The sequence below is a fragment of the Panthera onca genome, chromosome C1 (genome assembly GCF_046562875.1).
Source record: "Panthera onca isolate mPanOnc1 chromosome C1, mPanOnc1 haplotype 2, whole genome shotgun sequence".
NCBI classification, from domain to species: Eukaryota; Metazoa; Chordata; class Mammalia; order Carnivora; family Felidae; genus Panthera; species Panthera onca.
The window spans coordinates 79,621,352-79,637,516 of record NC_138346.1 but is presented as its reverse complement, the minus strand read 5'-3'; the positions used below and the strand labels follow the sequence as shown (position 1 = coordinate 79,637,516).

The 16,165-nt window shown below is 39.9% G+C and overlaps 1 protein-coding gene across 1 annotated transcript in view; it reads right to left on the bottom strand.

The window, feature by feature from the left end:
* Positions 1–16,165, bottom strand: part of NEB (nebulin) — a 224,961-nt gene that overhangs the window by 63,827 nt on the left and 144,969 nt on the right. Inside the window, exons 103-121 of the mRNA XM_078451297.2 lie at positions 15,911–16,009; positions 15,614–15,715; positions 15,368–15,475; positions 14,641–14,952; positions 13,186–13,290; positions 12,989–13,093; positions 12,508–12,615; positions 11,607–11,714; positions 11,393–11,506; positions 10,767–10,964; positions 10,047–10,151; positions 9,247–9,351; positions 9,045–9,149; positions 5,745–5,852; positions 3,675–3,788; positions 3,180–3,377; positions 2,743–2,847; positions 1,760–1,864; positions 5–112 (exon numbers count right to left, since the gene is read on the bottom strand). Of these exons, the coding sequence (XP_078307423.2) occupies positions 5–112; positions 1,760–1,864; positions 2,743–2,847; positions 3,180–3,377; positions 3,675–3,788; positions 5,745–5,852; positions 9,045–9,149; positions 9,247–9,351; positions 10,047–10,151; positions 10,767–10,964; positions 11,393–11,506; positions 11,607–11,714; positions 12,508–12,615; positions 12,989–13,093; positions 13,186–13,290; positions 14,641–14,952; positions 15,368–15,475; positions 15,614–15,715; positions 15,911–16,009 (2,412 nt within the window). The remainder of the gene's footprint in view (positions 1–4; positions 113–1,759; positions 1,865–2,742; positions 2,848–3,179; positions 3,378–3,674; positions 3,789–5,744; positions 5,853–9,044; positions 9,150–9,246; positions 9,352–10,046; positions 10,152–10,766; positions 10,965–11,392; positions 11,507–11,606; positions 11,715–12,507; positions 12,616–12,988; positions 13,094–13,185; positions 13,291–14,640; positions 14,953–15,367; positions 15,476–15,613; positions 15,716–15,910; positions 16,010–16,165) is intronic.

Below are 16,165 nucleotides of genomic sequence, written 5' to 3'. Positions count from 1 at the left end.
TCACCTCACTCTGGAGCTTGTATGCATGGAGGGCCCGATCCAGATCCACAGTTTTCGTCGTTGGAGCAACTTTGCCTCTGACACTGTGCACATAGTCATGGTGGTAAACAGCCTGTGTGCAGAGAGGAGAAGGGTCAGCTGATTCAGACTGCAGCAGCCTTGTTGGAAAGAAGTAAATGGAAACCCAAGTCTCTCTTAAAAAATGAGAAAAAGGTAGCCTGCTTCCCTTTGCCTAGGGGACTCTATCTGATCTATTAATGTGTCTTATTAATAGGATCACAACCAGTGTGTGCTCCCCACACTGAGAGAGAAGTAGAACAGATGGCTCAGGCTTAGGAAGAGGAAGAGTGGGTATTTTACCACTATAAGTTTCAAAATAATAGGGTTTTTTTCCCTTTGCATTTTTTCTTTTTCTTTCTTTTTTTAAATTTAAATCCAAGTTAGTTAACATATAGTGCAATAATGATTTCAGGAGTAGAATTTAGTGATTCATCACTTACATATAACACCCAGTGCTCATCCCAACAAGTGCCCTCCTTAATGCCCATCACCCATTTAGCCCATCCCTCCACCCAACGCCCCTCCAGCAACCCTCAGTTTGTTCTCTGTGTTTAAGAGTCTCTTATAACTTGCCTCCATCTCTGTTTTTATCTTATTTTTGCCTTCCTTCCTCTATGTTCACCCGTTTTGTTTCCTAAATCCCACATATGAGTGAAATCTTATGATATTTCTCTTTCTCTGACTTATTTTGTTTAGCATAATACATTCTAGTGCCATCTCCATTGTTGTAAATGGCAAGATTTCATTCTCTTTGATCACTGAGTCATATTACATTGTATATATGTACTACATATTCTTTACCCATTCATTAGTTGATAGACATTTGGGCTCTTTCCATAATTTGGTTATTGTTAATAGTGCTGCTATAAACATTGGGGTACAACTGCCCCTATGAATCAGCACTCCTGTATCCTTTGGATAAATACCTAGTAGTGCAATTGCTGGATCATAGGATGGTTCTATTTTTAATTTTTTGAGGAACCTCCACACTGTTTTCTCGAGTGGCTGCACCAGTTTGCATTCCCACCAACAGCGCAAAAGAGATCCTCTCTTTCCACATCCTCGCCAACATCTTATGTTTCCTGAGTTGTTAATGTTAGCCATTCTGACAGGTGTGAGGGAGTCAAAAGAATAGGTTTTAACATTCTAACTCACTGGTGGGATTTGACATTTACTTATTGACCTGGGAGGTTAGTTGAAGATAAGAAAGAACAGCTTTGTGCTGGGTTCATCTGCTGTTTTTCAGGCGTAATGGATATATGTGGTGTACATATAAGGATGCCGAGGCTCAGAGGGATTAGGGCTTTTCCCAAGCCTCATGAAGGATGTGTGGTAGTGACTGTCCACATCTCTGACTTCAGAGTTTTCTCCCTCCTCACCCTAGTGTCATTTGCTCTAATTTATTAGAATTCTTAGACAGTGAGACAGAGCTGTTGCTCTTGACACAAGGATACAAGAAGCAACTTCGGACGCTCTAAAACACCAAGTATTTAGTAGACTTAGATCCCTTACAACTCCTCACTGGGAACTGATTGAACACATCAGGTTTCAGAGAACAAGAGCAGAGCTGTAAGTACTTTCTAAGGTACTAATTCTGGTTTCCCAGTTAGAAAAGACCACTTTTTTTTTTTTTTTGCCACTTCTGCTTGAGTGGCAGTCTGTCTTTACTACTGTCCACACTACTTCCCCATGCACCTACATCACTTAGTTGTTTCCCACTTTTGACAGCCTGCACATAGAGTGGAGTATCAGTGACCAACTTGTAGTCATTCCTCGTCTTCTGCGCATGAGCTTTGTACTTGATCTGCCAAGAGAAGAAAATAAACCTGTGTTAGACCATTCACTGTATCAGAAATTGCTGGTTTTCACAGAGGGTTTGATTGCTTTTAAATTTTTTCCCCTAAGTTTATTTATTTTGAGCAAGCAAGAGAGAGAGAGAGAGAGAGAGCACAAGTTGGGGAGGGGTGGAGAGAGAGGGAGAGAGAAAGAATCCCAAGGAGGCTCCACACTGTCAGTGCAGAGCCTGATGTGGGGCTCAAACTCACAAACCACAAGATCATGACCTGAGCAGAAGTTAGACACTTAAATAACTGAGCCACCCAGGTGCCCCAATGTTTACTTTCATTAGCACTTATTCAACTGACCAGGATGCATTTGAATTTTATGACAATCTGTGTAATCAATGTTTATAGTCCTATAGAGCTTCCAGAGCCTTCTAGCAGGCTTGACAGCTGCTCTTCTAGGAACATTGGAGCTTTTTTACTGAAATCTTGATTACACTGTTAATTTGCCTAGCAAATCCTCTTTTTATAAATAGATCCTGTCTATAGCACCACAAACTCCTAACAAATGAGATTTTCCTAATATGCAAATCATGTGCTCAATATTTGAAATAGTCCAAATGTAGACAGAAGAAAAGAGCCAGGGGTCCCTTCGCCACAAGAAGACAGTGGGACAGCTTGAATGCAGTGTTTCATTGGAAAGCTACAGGCATTCCTGTGCAATGGCCATCCTCTGCTCCTTAGCATCTTTCTCCAGCTCAGCCATCCTCAACACCACTTACGACATAGCTGGTCTGTGACAATGTCCATAACTCTCCCCCTGACTTATACTATGTAGAAAAGGAAACATACTTAAAAAAAAAAAGCCAAAAAACAAACAAACAAAAAAAGGCAAACTCACATCATTACGTAGATCATAAGCATGTTTGGCATGAAGAATTTCAGGAGTGTCCCAGATGTAGCAGCCAATGCCTTTTAGCCAGTTGAGGTCATCTTTGTACACAATCTAAAGGATTGCAGCAGACAGAAGGAATCAGACCAAAAAAACAAACAAACAAACAAACAAACAAACAAACAAACAAAAAAAAACTGGTCATAACTTTAACACCCTCTGGACCCAGGATGACTTTATGGAATGAAAATCAAAAGGCATTACGCTGTGAGGCTGAGGGTACCATGGAAACATGGGCACACAGAGCCCTGCTTCCAGGGACAGACCCATAGGTATGTAGGAAAGCGATAGTGGAAGAAGGCTGAGGGGAAGCAACAGGGAATCTGCTTCTCCTCAGAATGGGATGTGGAGCCAGGGAAGGGGACCTTCATAAGCAATGGGCTTACGTCGCTGATCTGATCTGTGACTTTTCTGACGTGGCTGTTGACTTGCAAGTCAGGGTGGCAGATCCACTCATGGAGGTGTAGGCGGTAATCAATCTCACTGACTTTCTTCTGAGAATCCTTAGCAGTAACCATCTCCACCATGTCAGGAACAATGTGGATTTTCATTTTGTTCTTTTCATAAACTGATTTGTATAGGCGCTATGAAGATAAAATAACATGCCAATTATACAGGAAATTGTGCAAGGTATCCTGGCAATACGTGCTTTTCTTATATACCAGAGAAGTCAGGGTAACCAACTTACAGCAATCAGGTGGGATCTGGAATTTTCTGACACTTCCTACAGATCCATGGGGGCGGGGGAAGCAGAAATAACACTTCCCTTCTTCACATATGCACAGTCAGTGCCATGTGCATTAATAGGAAATGTTCTGATCTATGATAGATGGCTATATTACTTGGCTTTGATTTGAAGGAAGGTCTTTGGGATTACTTACATCAATGTTAAACTTGCCGACTCTGAGACACCGTGCTGTATTTGGATCATCTTCGACGCTTTTTGGTAAAGTATAAAGAGCTTTGAATTTTTCATATTCTTCTCGATACTTGATCTACAGAGAGAAAGTACAAAGGGAGAAAAAGTTTTGGAGAGTAATGGATTTATATTGTTAAAGAGTACGGGACATAATAGGAAGGGCCCAACCCTGAGATCCAACCAACGTGGGGTCACCACTTCTCTGGGCTCGTCTCCTCATCTTTGCATAGAGGTGGACATACAGCACTAGTGCCTGCCACAGGGTGACCCTGAGAATTACATAAAACTATACCTGACAGTACTCTGTAAACTGCAGAGAGGTATAAACTTTTAGTTACTGTTTTAAAAATGCCCATACCGGGATGCCTGGGTGGCTCAGTTGGTTAAGTGTCTGACTCTTGATTTCAGCTGAGGCCATGATCTCATGGTTTGTGAGTTCAGGCACCATGTCGGGCTCTGCTCTGACAGCACAGGGACTGCTTGGGATTCTTTCTCTTTCTCTCTCTCTGCCCCTCCCCCACTCACATGCATGTATGCACATGTGCTCTCTCTCTCAAAATGAGTAAACGTCAAAAAAATAAAATAAAATATAAAAATGCCTGTACCAATACTTCTGCTACTAAAATTAATTCATTTTAAAGATTATGTATTTTTTAAATAATCTCTTTCATGATAATGACTTTGATTTTCTCAACCATGAATGAAAGATGAAAAATGTGCTCAGTTCTTTGTTTTTAGTAATTGACAAGCCTGATGCTTAAGAGACATAGTCCTTGAATTTCAGTTTTTATGAGGTTTCCCAAAAATACACTGTAACCAGTTTCTATGGGAAAACCAACTTTTAATTCTTAAGACATATTGCCTATGAATTAATGCTCCATGATTACATGAACTAGGAGGTAAGGCCCTTACAGAAATGAAGATCCAATCTCCTAGCACATGATAAAATTTCTCTCATAACTCAAAGGCCCACAACTTAGTAAAACAAAAACAAAAACAAAACAAAAAAAGGAAGATGGGATTATTTGTGTAAGAATTGCAGTGAAGCCCTTTGCTGACTGGAAACCAACAAAAATTCCCAACAGAATTTTCCAGAACATTAATTCACATGCTCCTTACATCTAAACCATTCCTCAGTTATAAAGAAGATACTATTCAAAGGCACCTTTTTTTTTTTTAAGCTACTGTTGAAATCTGTCTTTTAAGGGATTAATTTCTCTGTGTCCCACCTTGTTCCAAAAACAAGTTGCTGAAAATTCTGCTTCTATAACTTTTTTTATGACTAAAGGAGCAAATATCTGCTGAGCTTTTCAATTCTATCTACAAAACCTCTCTTTCCAAATGAAGTTTGCTCCTTTGGGTTAGTCTGTTTGCAGTCTTCCAAACAGACTTGGGTCTGAGAAAATCACATATATTCGTTTTTCTTTCAGGTAAAAATTAAATTCCATATATTATCTAACAAAGTCCTTTCCTAATTACACATCTCTAGGTCCCATGAGAAGGCAGTGAAATCAATTTACTGGGTCATTAGCACTTAAATGAATAGAACAGAATCGAAATGATCAGAGTGCATTGTTTTTAGTGTAGCAGTATGCTCTCTTCTGTAAAATATTTATGTCAGAAGGAACTCATGTAAACTTCAGGTGTGTGTGTGTGTGTGTGTGTGTGTGTGCACGCACGCACGCGTGTGTATGTATTTGCATGCTGGCTTGCAATATCAAATCAATTTCTCACTGTGGGTCATGGTAAAAAAAAAAGGTATGAGAAATACTGATCTAAAATGCTATGTAAAATGTTCACAATTAAGTGGTAAAAGTCTCTAGAAGAGGCTTACTTAAGTTTTAAGAACACTTTAGGCATAAAGGGTTCAAAAGACTAAAGATCTAAATAGATCATGTTATTTAGGATTTTGTTTTACAATATACATAACATACAACATAATCCATATGACACAACCAGAAAGATTCTAGGAGCAGAGAACTGGGGAAGGCAGATGGTGGGTGGAAGGCTATCACATTTGCATTTGACTTACATTGCTGGCCAGATGCTTCTGGTTCTTGGCATGTGTCAGGGACATAGTGCTGGTAGGCAGGATATAGCTGGTGGCTTTCACTCTATCCCAGGCCTCCTTGTACAGGTTCTGTAGGGGTTAAAAATCATCTTGTGAATACAGAAAGATGCATTCTTGTTGGCTCTTGAGGAGGGGGTCTTTCCTGTATTTGTCCTTCTCAGAGACTCCTTACCAACCTCTAGATCTTCACCTTCAGTAGGATCCACGTACCCCTACATGAATAACAGGTCTAATGCCATGACTATAATTTCACAGTTCATTATTTTGTTCTCTACCATAGTACTTATCACAGTTTGGCAGTGATAAAGAACTTTTCTTTATTCTCTTTATTCTTTATTTTCTTTATTTCTTTGTTTGGGGTGATAAAGAACTTTTCTATATCTTGAATGCAGTGGTGGACACGTGACTATGCATTTGTAAAGCGATAGTATTATACATCACAAAGAGTGAAATTTACATAAATTAAAACAAAATTTTTGATGCTATATTCATTCTCCATCGGTCTAGGAATTCCTGGAGGATGAAAACCATTAACTTAAAATCTATTTATCCTTTCCTACTTTTTGGTAGCTGAGAGCCCCCAAAATATTTCCACTCCTACGTATTTATTCACTCAAGGGAAATGAAAACTTACCTCTACACAAAAACCTATACACAAATGTATACAGCAGCTTTATTCACAATTGTCAAAAATTAGAAAGAACTCAGATGTCCTTTAAGCCTGGATGGATAAACAAATTGTGGTACATCCATGGAATGGTATTAAAAGAATAAACTACTAGTTTATATAGCAATGTGTGTAGTACATAAATGCATTTTGCTAAGAGAAAGAGCCAGACCTGATGGCTACATAATTCTTAATTCCATTTACATAACATTCTGCAAAAAAGGTTAACAAAATTTTTTTTTCTTTTAACAAGTGCAGAAAATGCCTCTGTGGATGTCAAGGGAGAAAAGAGGGGAAGCAAGAGGGAAATTTTGAGGTGATATAGAAGTTTTCTGTATCTTGACTATGGTGGTGAATACATGACTCCATGCCTTGCTAAAAGCCATAGTACTACATACCACAAAGAGTAATTTACAGTATGTAAATTAAAACACAGAAGCAACCAGAATGGGGGACAGGACTAAAATAGGGTAAAAACTCTAACAAATAAGTCTAATTGTGTTACAAATGTGTAACAAACTACACTGGAGAAAGTGAGAAAGAAAACTAATTTGTTTTGGAAAATGGTATTTTGTCTGTAACCAAAATAACCACACAAAATACTGTACTCTAGTTACTAAATTTGTTTCCCACAGGAATATGGGTTAGCAATTGTGAAAACATTTTATGTGCCTATAAGAGTTGAACAAATAAGTACATGTATCGTAGGTGATGAGAGTTGGGCTTTCTGGAAAAATTAAAAAAAGACAAACACAAGTTGGAAAAATAAGAAAGGGTAGAAGGCTAGAATGAACTCTGTGGTGTAGAGTTATATTGGAGACATCAGTAGGAACTCATGTTTTAAAACACAGATATGGTTAGGTAAGTATAGAATACAGACATGTATGCATATGTGGTTAGTATACATATATTTCTAAGCTCTGTCCCCATAGGAGTCCTAGCAGCAAATGAGCACACCCAGTATTTTGATCTTGGTTTTGAAATGCCATTCTCCAATAAATAAACTAGGGCTCCTTAGAGAGGTGGGTCTAGAACAGGGGAAATACAAGATGAGCATGTTGTGGTGCCAGAAAGTAAGGAAGTGCTGGAAAACAATGATGGAGTATGTCAAGGCCTTATAGGAGACACCTTGAAAGAGCCCCCAGTGGTCAAAGGTAAAATAATTAGAGCAAGAAAATAAATAACATTATAGACTACATCCTATGGAATAAAATAAATATCCATGAGCCCATACTGATACAAATAAAAGAAACAAATGGTAGGAAGGAAGAGTTGTTTCTTGCAGAATTCCAACTAATAAATGTAGAAAGGATGCAGGAAACAGAAAATCACTAACAGGCATATTACATAGCAATAATTGTTTCAGGCAAGATCCATCAATAGATGCTAAAATACGTGAGAGAAAAGTTCGAGGAAAAACAGGATACGTGCATAGTTCCAAGTATTTCCTCCATGATATTTCTTCATAACAAAGGGGAAAAGAGTAACTTTACAGTGGAAAAGCTCAGCAGATAGTGACCTAGCCAAGTTACCAAGGTCAACATCACCAGTTATTGATGTCACGTGCCACCTGCCATGATGCACTGAGAGAAGCACATCACTTTTGTGTTATGCTCGCCAGAACTGCACACTATTGATCTAATCATGAGAAGTCATCATGTAAAACCAAATTGAGGGACATTCTACAAAATAACTGGTCAGTATTCTTCAAAAGCGTCACAATCAGAAAAAGACAAGGACGAACTGAGAAATGATCAGATTGGAGGAGGCTAAAGAGTCACGACAACTAAATGCAATGTGGGATGATGGACTGGCATCTGAAACAGAAAAGCACACGAGTGGGAAAACCCTGGTGAAAAGTGGATGAAGTCTGTAATCAACACTGCAACAATGTTAATATTTTAGTTTTGATAATTGTATCACAGAGAAAAATATGCTGGAATTCTCTGTGCTATTTGTGCAACTTTTTTGTAAATCTAAAATTATTTCAAAATGAAGTTTAGGGACGCCTGGGTGGCTCAGCTGGTTGAGAGTCCGGCTTCGGCTCAGGTCATGATCTCACGGTCAGTGAGTTCGAGCCCTGCGTCGGGCTCTGTGTTGGCAGCTCAGAGCCTGGAGCCTGCTTCGGATTCTGTGTCCCCCTCTCTATCTGCCCCTCCCCCACTCATGCTCTGTCTCTGTCTCAGAAATAAACATTAAAAAAAAATTTTTTTAAATGAAGTTTAAAAAATGCTTGTTGAATTAACCAATTCAGAGGAGGAAAAAGAATGTGTTTGCAGGCTGTAAGCCACTGGCCACCGGAGAAGTCAGGGAAGGACAAGTCCAGGGTCAATGTAGCATAACTTCAACTGCACCTGCCTTCAATAAGGAAGGAGCTCCTAAATTTGTGACAACTGCATGAAATGGTGCAATATTTAAAGTGGGGCTTATTTAATTGTAACTAGGACTACTGATGAGATAGAGTAGGAATTTGAAGGTTCATGAAAAAAAACTGGAAAAACTTTTGGGGGTAAGGTGTCTATCCCAACTATTCCCTTATTGTCTCTAAAGGAGAAAAAGAGAACTCAAATACAAAGATGAGAAAAAGAACTCACACTGCTATAAAGATTCTTCAGGTTCTTGGTTCTGTCGTAATCCACTGTTTCTAGAACTGTCGTATATTTGTCCTTAATCTGATGATAATTTTCTTTATATTTCACCTACACACAAAAAAGATGAGTTATGCTTTTCTGCTGTTTGAAAATACATAAAGAAAGTAATGGCTTGTTCTGGAAGAGTAGTACAAGGAAGACGCACCTCACTGGCATTAATGCCGCTTTGAAGGGCAGTCACGTAAAGTGGTGTATCTGTGACCAGGTTATAATTCTGTAGATTATCTTTACCTGCTGCCGTGTATTGTAGCTGTAAAGAAAAACAAGTGAGCAGAAATGGTAAAATTTCAGCTTTCACAGTTTGTGCCAATTTAGATGAGCCTTTATTTCTGGGTTTCTGCTTTCATACTAACAAACAGGCTGTCATTCTATATTCCTGCCAACATTGTTTGGCTGTCAAGACTAATAGTTTGTCTTCACCAACAGTGGAGTTTGGCTCTTTGCCAGGTCCTCTTCCTTTCTTCCTTTTCCATGTGTGTACCCCAACCCTGACTACAGTTCCACAGCCTCGACCTTCCATTAACCTGCCCTATCAGAGCCCAAACATATGCTGGGCAATTTTCCAGATATCTACTTTTTACTTCAGAACTTATCTACCTAAGGTCAAAGCATGCATTTGCATCTTACTCTCTGCAAGTTAACCTCATCAACTTCAGGACAGATGCTTGAGAGTTAGTTCACTAGGAAACACCTCCCAGGTAACTTTTTCTTATAAATATCAAATGCTTAAGCCATAGGAGATACTAAAACCGAGAAGGTCCAACACAAGAGGAGGTCACCAGGAGAGGTTCTACTGCGCAGGGATCCTTTGGTTTCCTTGGATCATGCACTGTTAAAGCAGCTTTCTCCGCCTGAGCACAGGGATGGCCTAGTTGTCACCCACGGAGAGCATTACAAAGTCCACGGATTCACAGTGAGCCAGTCCTTCTAGGAAGATGCACGCACCTGACTCTGGAGATCATAGGCTTTCTTGGCATGGAGGATCTGAGGTGTATCCCAAACATAGCATCCAATGCCTTTCAGCCAGTTCAAGTCATCCTTATACACATTCTGCAAGAAAGAAGGGGTGATGAAAAGTGGCAGGTGCTAACTGAACTTAGAATTGCATTTTGGTAATTTCCTATCAGCTGCTGGCTGTGCTCAGTGGTCATAGGGTGGGCCTTTCAACAGCTGGAGGTCGTTAATGCCCCGACCTAAAGAAACTCAGGAGGAGAGCAACAGCTAAGTCAAATCTGGTATAAAAACAGATTAAATATCTAACATACGTGTCACAGGACTCAGAGGGGACTCTTACACCAAAAAGTGGTTACCTGTGCCACCATGTTTTAAAAAAAAAAACAGGGGCGCCTGGGTGGCTTGGTCGGTTAAGCGTCAGACTTCGGCTCAGGTCATGATCTCACAGTCCGTGAGTTTGAGCCCCGCGTCGGGCTCTGCTGACAGCTCAGAGCCTGGAGCCTGTTTCAGATTCTGTGTTTCCCTCTCTCTCTTCCCCTCCCCTGTTCATGCTCTGTCTCTCTCTGTCTCAAAGATAAATAAACGTTAAAAAAAAAAAATATAAAAAAAACCAGCCACATTTACGAATACAGGGACAATTAGAGCATTGAAGGCCTAGGCAGGGTTGGGTGAAGCCTGTAACCAAGTCAAGCTTCAGAAAGGACATCATACATCACTCAAGATCTCTTGGGCATTTCGGGCCCGTATAACGTTGGGTTCCTCCGGAAGAGATGTCCACTGGTGGAAGTAGTGTCGATACTCCAGGTCACTGAGGATGTACTGGCATTTTTTAGCCAGCACGTGATTCATCATATCGTTGGGGATATGAACATTGGCTTTGGTGTCCTCATAATCTCTTCTGTAGTTCAACTAAAGAATAATATTTTTTAAAGACAAAAAGAAGAGAGGAATTAAAGTGTGAATTATTCAGATTGATCTCTCTTAGAGTCTAATCTCTACCATAGATCAGTACCTTTAGAATAAACAAAGATTAAAAAAAATTATACTTTAATATATTCTTCTTTTTCAGTTTCCCATCCTTTCATAATAGAGGGGTAAATAGTTACCTTGTCATGTTCTCCTTTTTCCAAACAGCTACCTCACTGTGTGTTTGGTAGTGGAGGAGGAAGGAAGGGGAGAAGGCCCATAGCTGTCCAAGGTACACAAGGCTAACTGGCAGGGATGGGGACTCATTCCTCACACCCCATGTCCCTCTCAACCAAAGAACAGATTACAAACAGGCAGACTAATAGTACACTTAAGGGTACAAATCCTCCACTAAGGTGAGTTTTGCTTACCGCACTCCTCATCTTTTGGAAATCCAGACAGTGAACCACACCAGGGAACTCACTGATTTCTTTTCCAGCCAGATAATGACCCTTCTGCTTCTCATATGTCTCTTTGTATTTAAGCTGTGAAATAGGTACAACATTGAGAATCACTGGGATTTTCTAACCACCTTCCCAATCAAGAAAGACTCTGAAACCTATGAGAGGAAACAGTACTACTGACCTCACTGTTCACGTAGTCGGCATGCTTAGCTCCAACAATGGGAATATAGCGTTCATCCAAGGTATAGCCATAGGCCTTGGTTCCTTCCCATGCCCCTTTATACAGTATCTAGAACAAAGAAATGTGTGTCAACAAGTTTGTATTCAACTTCCTTCAGATATTGCTAAAAAGAAAATGGTAAAACCAAGGTAAAATATTTATGTTTAAAGGCAAAGCTTACATCTTTATTTAGAGCCATGATCATGTCTACCTAAGAACAGGGCAGAGTCTTCTGGCTTATTGCAAATTAAATCTACAGACACTGAGGCATTTTATAACAGAGTTTAACTAAGTTCTAATAAAAGTGAAAAATAAATTTTCACATAGGGAGAGAATCACCAAAGATTGCTTTCCATTGGGCATACAACATACACACTACCTACACACAATCATCATTTAAATTAGCTGAATTAAAATTGGGAGGTCAAGTCTTCCATTTGTTGGCTACAGATATTTATACATGATTGCTAAAGAAGGACCAGCTTTTCCTCTCTTTTCCCTGTTGATAGATGTTCAGTCCTATGTGCACCTAGAGCTGGTACAGCACTTGTGACATTATTATCTATTTCTTTGGATATCTGTCCCTCTCATTTGCATGGGCTTGTGAAGGAAGGACTTGTCTTTATTGAGCTTTAGCTTCTTAGTGCCTCCTACCGTGCCTGGCACATCACAGGAGCTCAAAAATACTGGCTGAACAGATACTACTTCTAATAAACAAGACTAGTTATTTCTAATAAACAAGACTACATACAATAAAAATAATAGATCTTATATGTTCAGTTGTTCACAAAATCAGCCAAGGATATGAATACTGACAAGAGCTTAAAATTAAGAACTGAGTTGTAAATTGCATAAAACTTACGGTACTATAGAGTTTTCCCATGTCTTTGGAGTGGGTGATATGTGGTGTATCTGGAGAAAATGTATACTTGCCCTTTATTTCTTTATTAAATGTTTCTTTATACTTTATCTAAGGAGAAAACAAGACAAAACAAAGCCTTTGGTTACTGTAAATGTGTATTTAAAGTTTCATGGGTTCTACCTAGCAAGATAATAATCAGTCTACATTTAGAGGTTAAAACTAACCAACTGGTTGAATTTCAGCTCATTTTTAGCTAATATAGCAGAAAAATTTGGACAAGAACACAGATATTATCTAAAAGTGAGTAGAGTATACATCCTACTAGTGACTTTTCAGACATTCCCACCAAAGATGATCTTACAGTTTCCCACCCCAGTGTTCATTTTCTTACAAGCAGTTATCTGGAGTTACGCAAATGCATTCAATGGTGGACAGCTAACTCCCCAGTCCATGTACCTCATTATACACAAAGCAAACTTACATCACTTTGATTGACTGAATTAATCTTCGCCAAAACAATCTCTGGAGTATCCTCTACACTTGTAAAGTTAGGATAGTTGTCAAGAGCATCTTTCTTATATTTTATCTGCAAAGAAACAGAGATGATTAAGGCTGGGTACCTATCCCCACACAGCAGGCAAGGGAGTCAGGCATTAGGTGAGAAAAGGCTCTGCGTACCTGATTCACCATTTCCTGGTTCTTAGTAACCCTCACATAGTCCACAGAATCCAGGGGGATCCAGCCAATGCCACGGAGCCACTCCAGGTCAGCTTTGTACACATTCTGAGAGCAGGAAGAGAGAGACAACGCAGGTATAAATGACTCAGACATAGGATTACAGACAGCAGATCAGAAACAACTTTTTCAGGAGCTTTTTAAGGATTTCTGTCTCATAGCTCTTGTCTCATTGATTCCATCATGATTTCATCTGTTTACCTGGGGAATATTTCTTGAGCATGTTACTATGAGTGAGGTGCTGTGCTAGGTGCTTTGAGGGATAAGTATATAAAGGAATCTAGTGTAAACAGAAGTCATTTACAAGGTGAAGGGTGGTAAGTGCTGTGAGAGCAGAAACATTCAAGTGCTGTGGGAATTACGGCCAGGAAGCCATTATTTTCAGCAGTGAGCCTAAGGAAAGGTTTTACCAAGGAGAGTGTAATTTTAGATGGACTTGTATTTGGTATTTAGAAATATGTGGGACATTTACACAATACAAAGGAAATTACACAAGTAAGTGCTCGTGTATTATAGAGTAGGGGGACACATCCCTCTGGCCAAGCCTAGCTCTCCTCTTCCCCACCCAGTGCCTAGATTCTCTTGGGCCACCTCATACCAAAGGAGCTGCTAATCTGGTTAAAGGTCCACAATAGTCACTCTGTTGTAGCAGCAATGAGGTGGGATGTTCAAATTCGGCACCTGTGCTACAGGTGGTCCTTCACTTCTTGATTCTGATTTGGTAATGAGAATATCAGGCAGGGTTAGCTCCAGGGTATACCCAAGCATCACTTCAATGCACTGTGTTTCTATTCCTTACAGACTGTTGGTGGTAGCTAGAGGTCTTGACTCAGGCTTCGGTGTCAGATGGCCTATGTCATGTATTCTCTACCCCAGCATTACCAAAGCTGTGCATGAGGGATTCTGGGCCCTCCTGTGGCTCATTAGTACTTTGTTTCCTTTTTGTTTTGATTCTTTGCAAGCAAGTCCTTCATAAATGCCTGAAGGAGTGAAATGCTCACAAAGCAAGAATGGGGTGTTCCCAGGTCCTTGACTACATGATCATCCAATATTGTTAAAATCCCAACTCGCTCTCCAGTCTCACCCCAAGCCAATTGTTATTCTAAATCAACTGATAACTTTTCAGGCAGATGTGAGATGTTGCTGATGGCAAAGATGATACAAAAACAATTTTTTTTTATTTGACTTTGAAAGTTATTCAGGAATGCATAGTCAAGGCAAAGCTGTCAATCACTGCCCACGGTCTTTCTCTACTTCATATCCAGCCTTATTTCCCTTCTGGGAACAAACTCAATATTTATGGCTCAAAGTTTCCAAGACTGGTGCATCCAGAGTGCTGCTTATAATTCTCAGAGTACACCATACATTTCTAGATAATTAAGAAACAAAATCACTTACATCACTCTGTAGGTCATAGGCCTTCCTTGCCTGGATAACATCATTTTGATCAGGATGACATATCCATTGGTGCAGGTAATTACGGTAATCAATATCACTGACAAGTTCCTGCCCATGTTTGGCAGCCAACACCGACACCATGTCAGCAGGTATATTGATTTTGGCCTTTGTTTTATGATAGTCTTCTTTGTATAGTCTGTCATTCTGAATCTGGCCTGCATGCTCAAACCAAACCAGTTTAGGATCATCTCTCATCGTTGGAACACCAACATAATGACCTCTTTGCTTTACATGTTCAGCTTTGTATTTCAGCTGGTAGGAGAAAAAATAGAGATTCCATCAGTTATGACAAGCACTCAAGGCAAAGCGGGCTGGAAACATCAGCATTCAGCCCCTCAGCCTTTTGTCAACTGCCTCACTGAGACTAAATAACAAAAAGCAGTGAAATAAATAGATATGAAGAAACAGCAATTTAAAAATAGAAAAAAAAAATATTTGTTTTCTAATTCTGCCTATATTTTATTTGAAAGCTTAGAGATTTTAAGGAAGCGGGGGAATAGAAGAACAGTAAAGCATGCAAACGACAGCTTTTAAAGAAGCCAAAAACAGACTCCCAAAGCCTACAGGAAGGACTAGAAGGGAGCAGATACTCCAACCATCCCTAAGCCCAGCCAGGCCTGCTAAGCCAAGGAACACTCCAACGTGCACTCACATAAGGATAAATTACCTCGCTCTGAACATCACTAGAGTGATGGGCATGGACAAATGGCACCGCATCCGGAGGCAAAATGTAACCTGTAGCTTTTTGCCTCTCCCAACCTTCCTTGTAGAGATACTAAAAGACAGAGAGCCACAACAGAAGCTTAAGTAAGGAGTCACAATGAGGGACTGGTCATGTACATACATCTCCCACAGTTATATTATGGTCCTTTGTCTCCACACAAAGTACCAGGCATCTGGCTAAAATCCATACCTGGTCCAGAATCCGGGCTGCCTCCTGGGCAGTGTGCAGCAAGGGGGTTTCTGTGAGAGTGTACTTTGATTTGGTATCATTCCAATCTTTCCGGTATTTAATCTGGAAATGAGAGGCAAGAGGGTAAGTTACTTGAGGTTAAGAAAATATAATGTCGTCCAAGCAAATGCAAGCATCATCTCAATGACTACAATCTGTATCTCAGACAATGATTGCATGCTGAGCTTAAGTAGGTGGAAAGCTTTGGAAATGACATTTCACGACTGAGCAATTTTAGAACGACAGCCATGTACTTACATCATTTAGGATCTCACCACTTTGTTTTGCAGTCACGTAATCAACTCTGTCATCCACAGGAGTAAAGTTGAGAGTTTCTATTTTCGTGCGGTATTTTTTCTATGGGAAAGAAAATATCTTTCAAACAGTTGTAGTTTCTGGTCCTGTCTGAGCCGAGAAAGAGATACTAGACTTAAGGGTCCTTCTCTACTAGAAGTGTAGAGTGCCATATTTGAATGGCACCTTCTTGGCAATTTGGCCTTTTTTCGTAGTCTT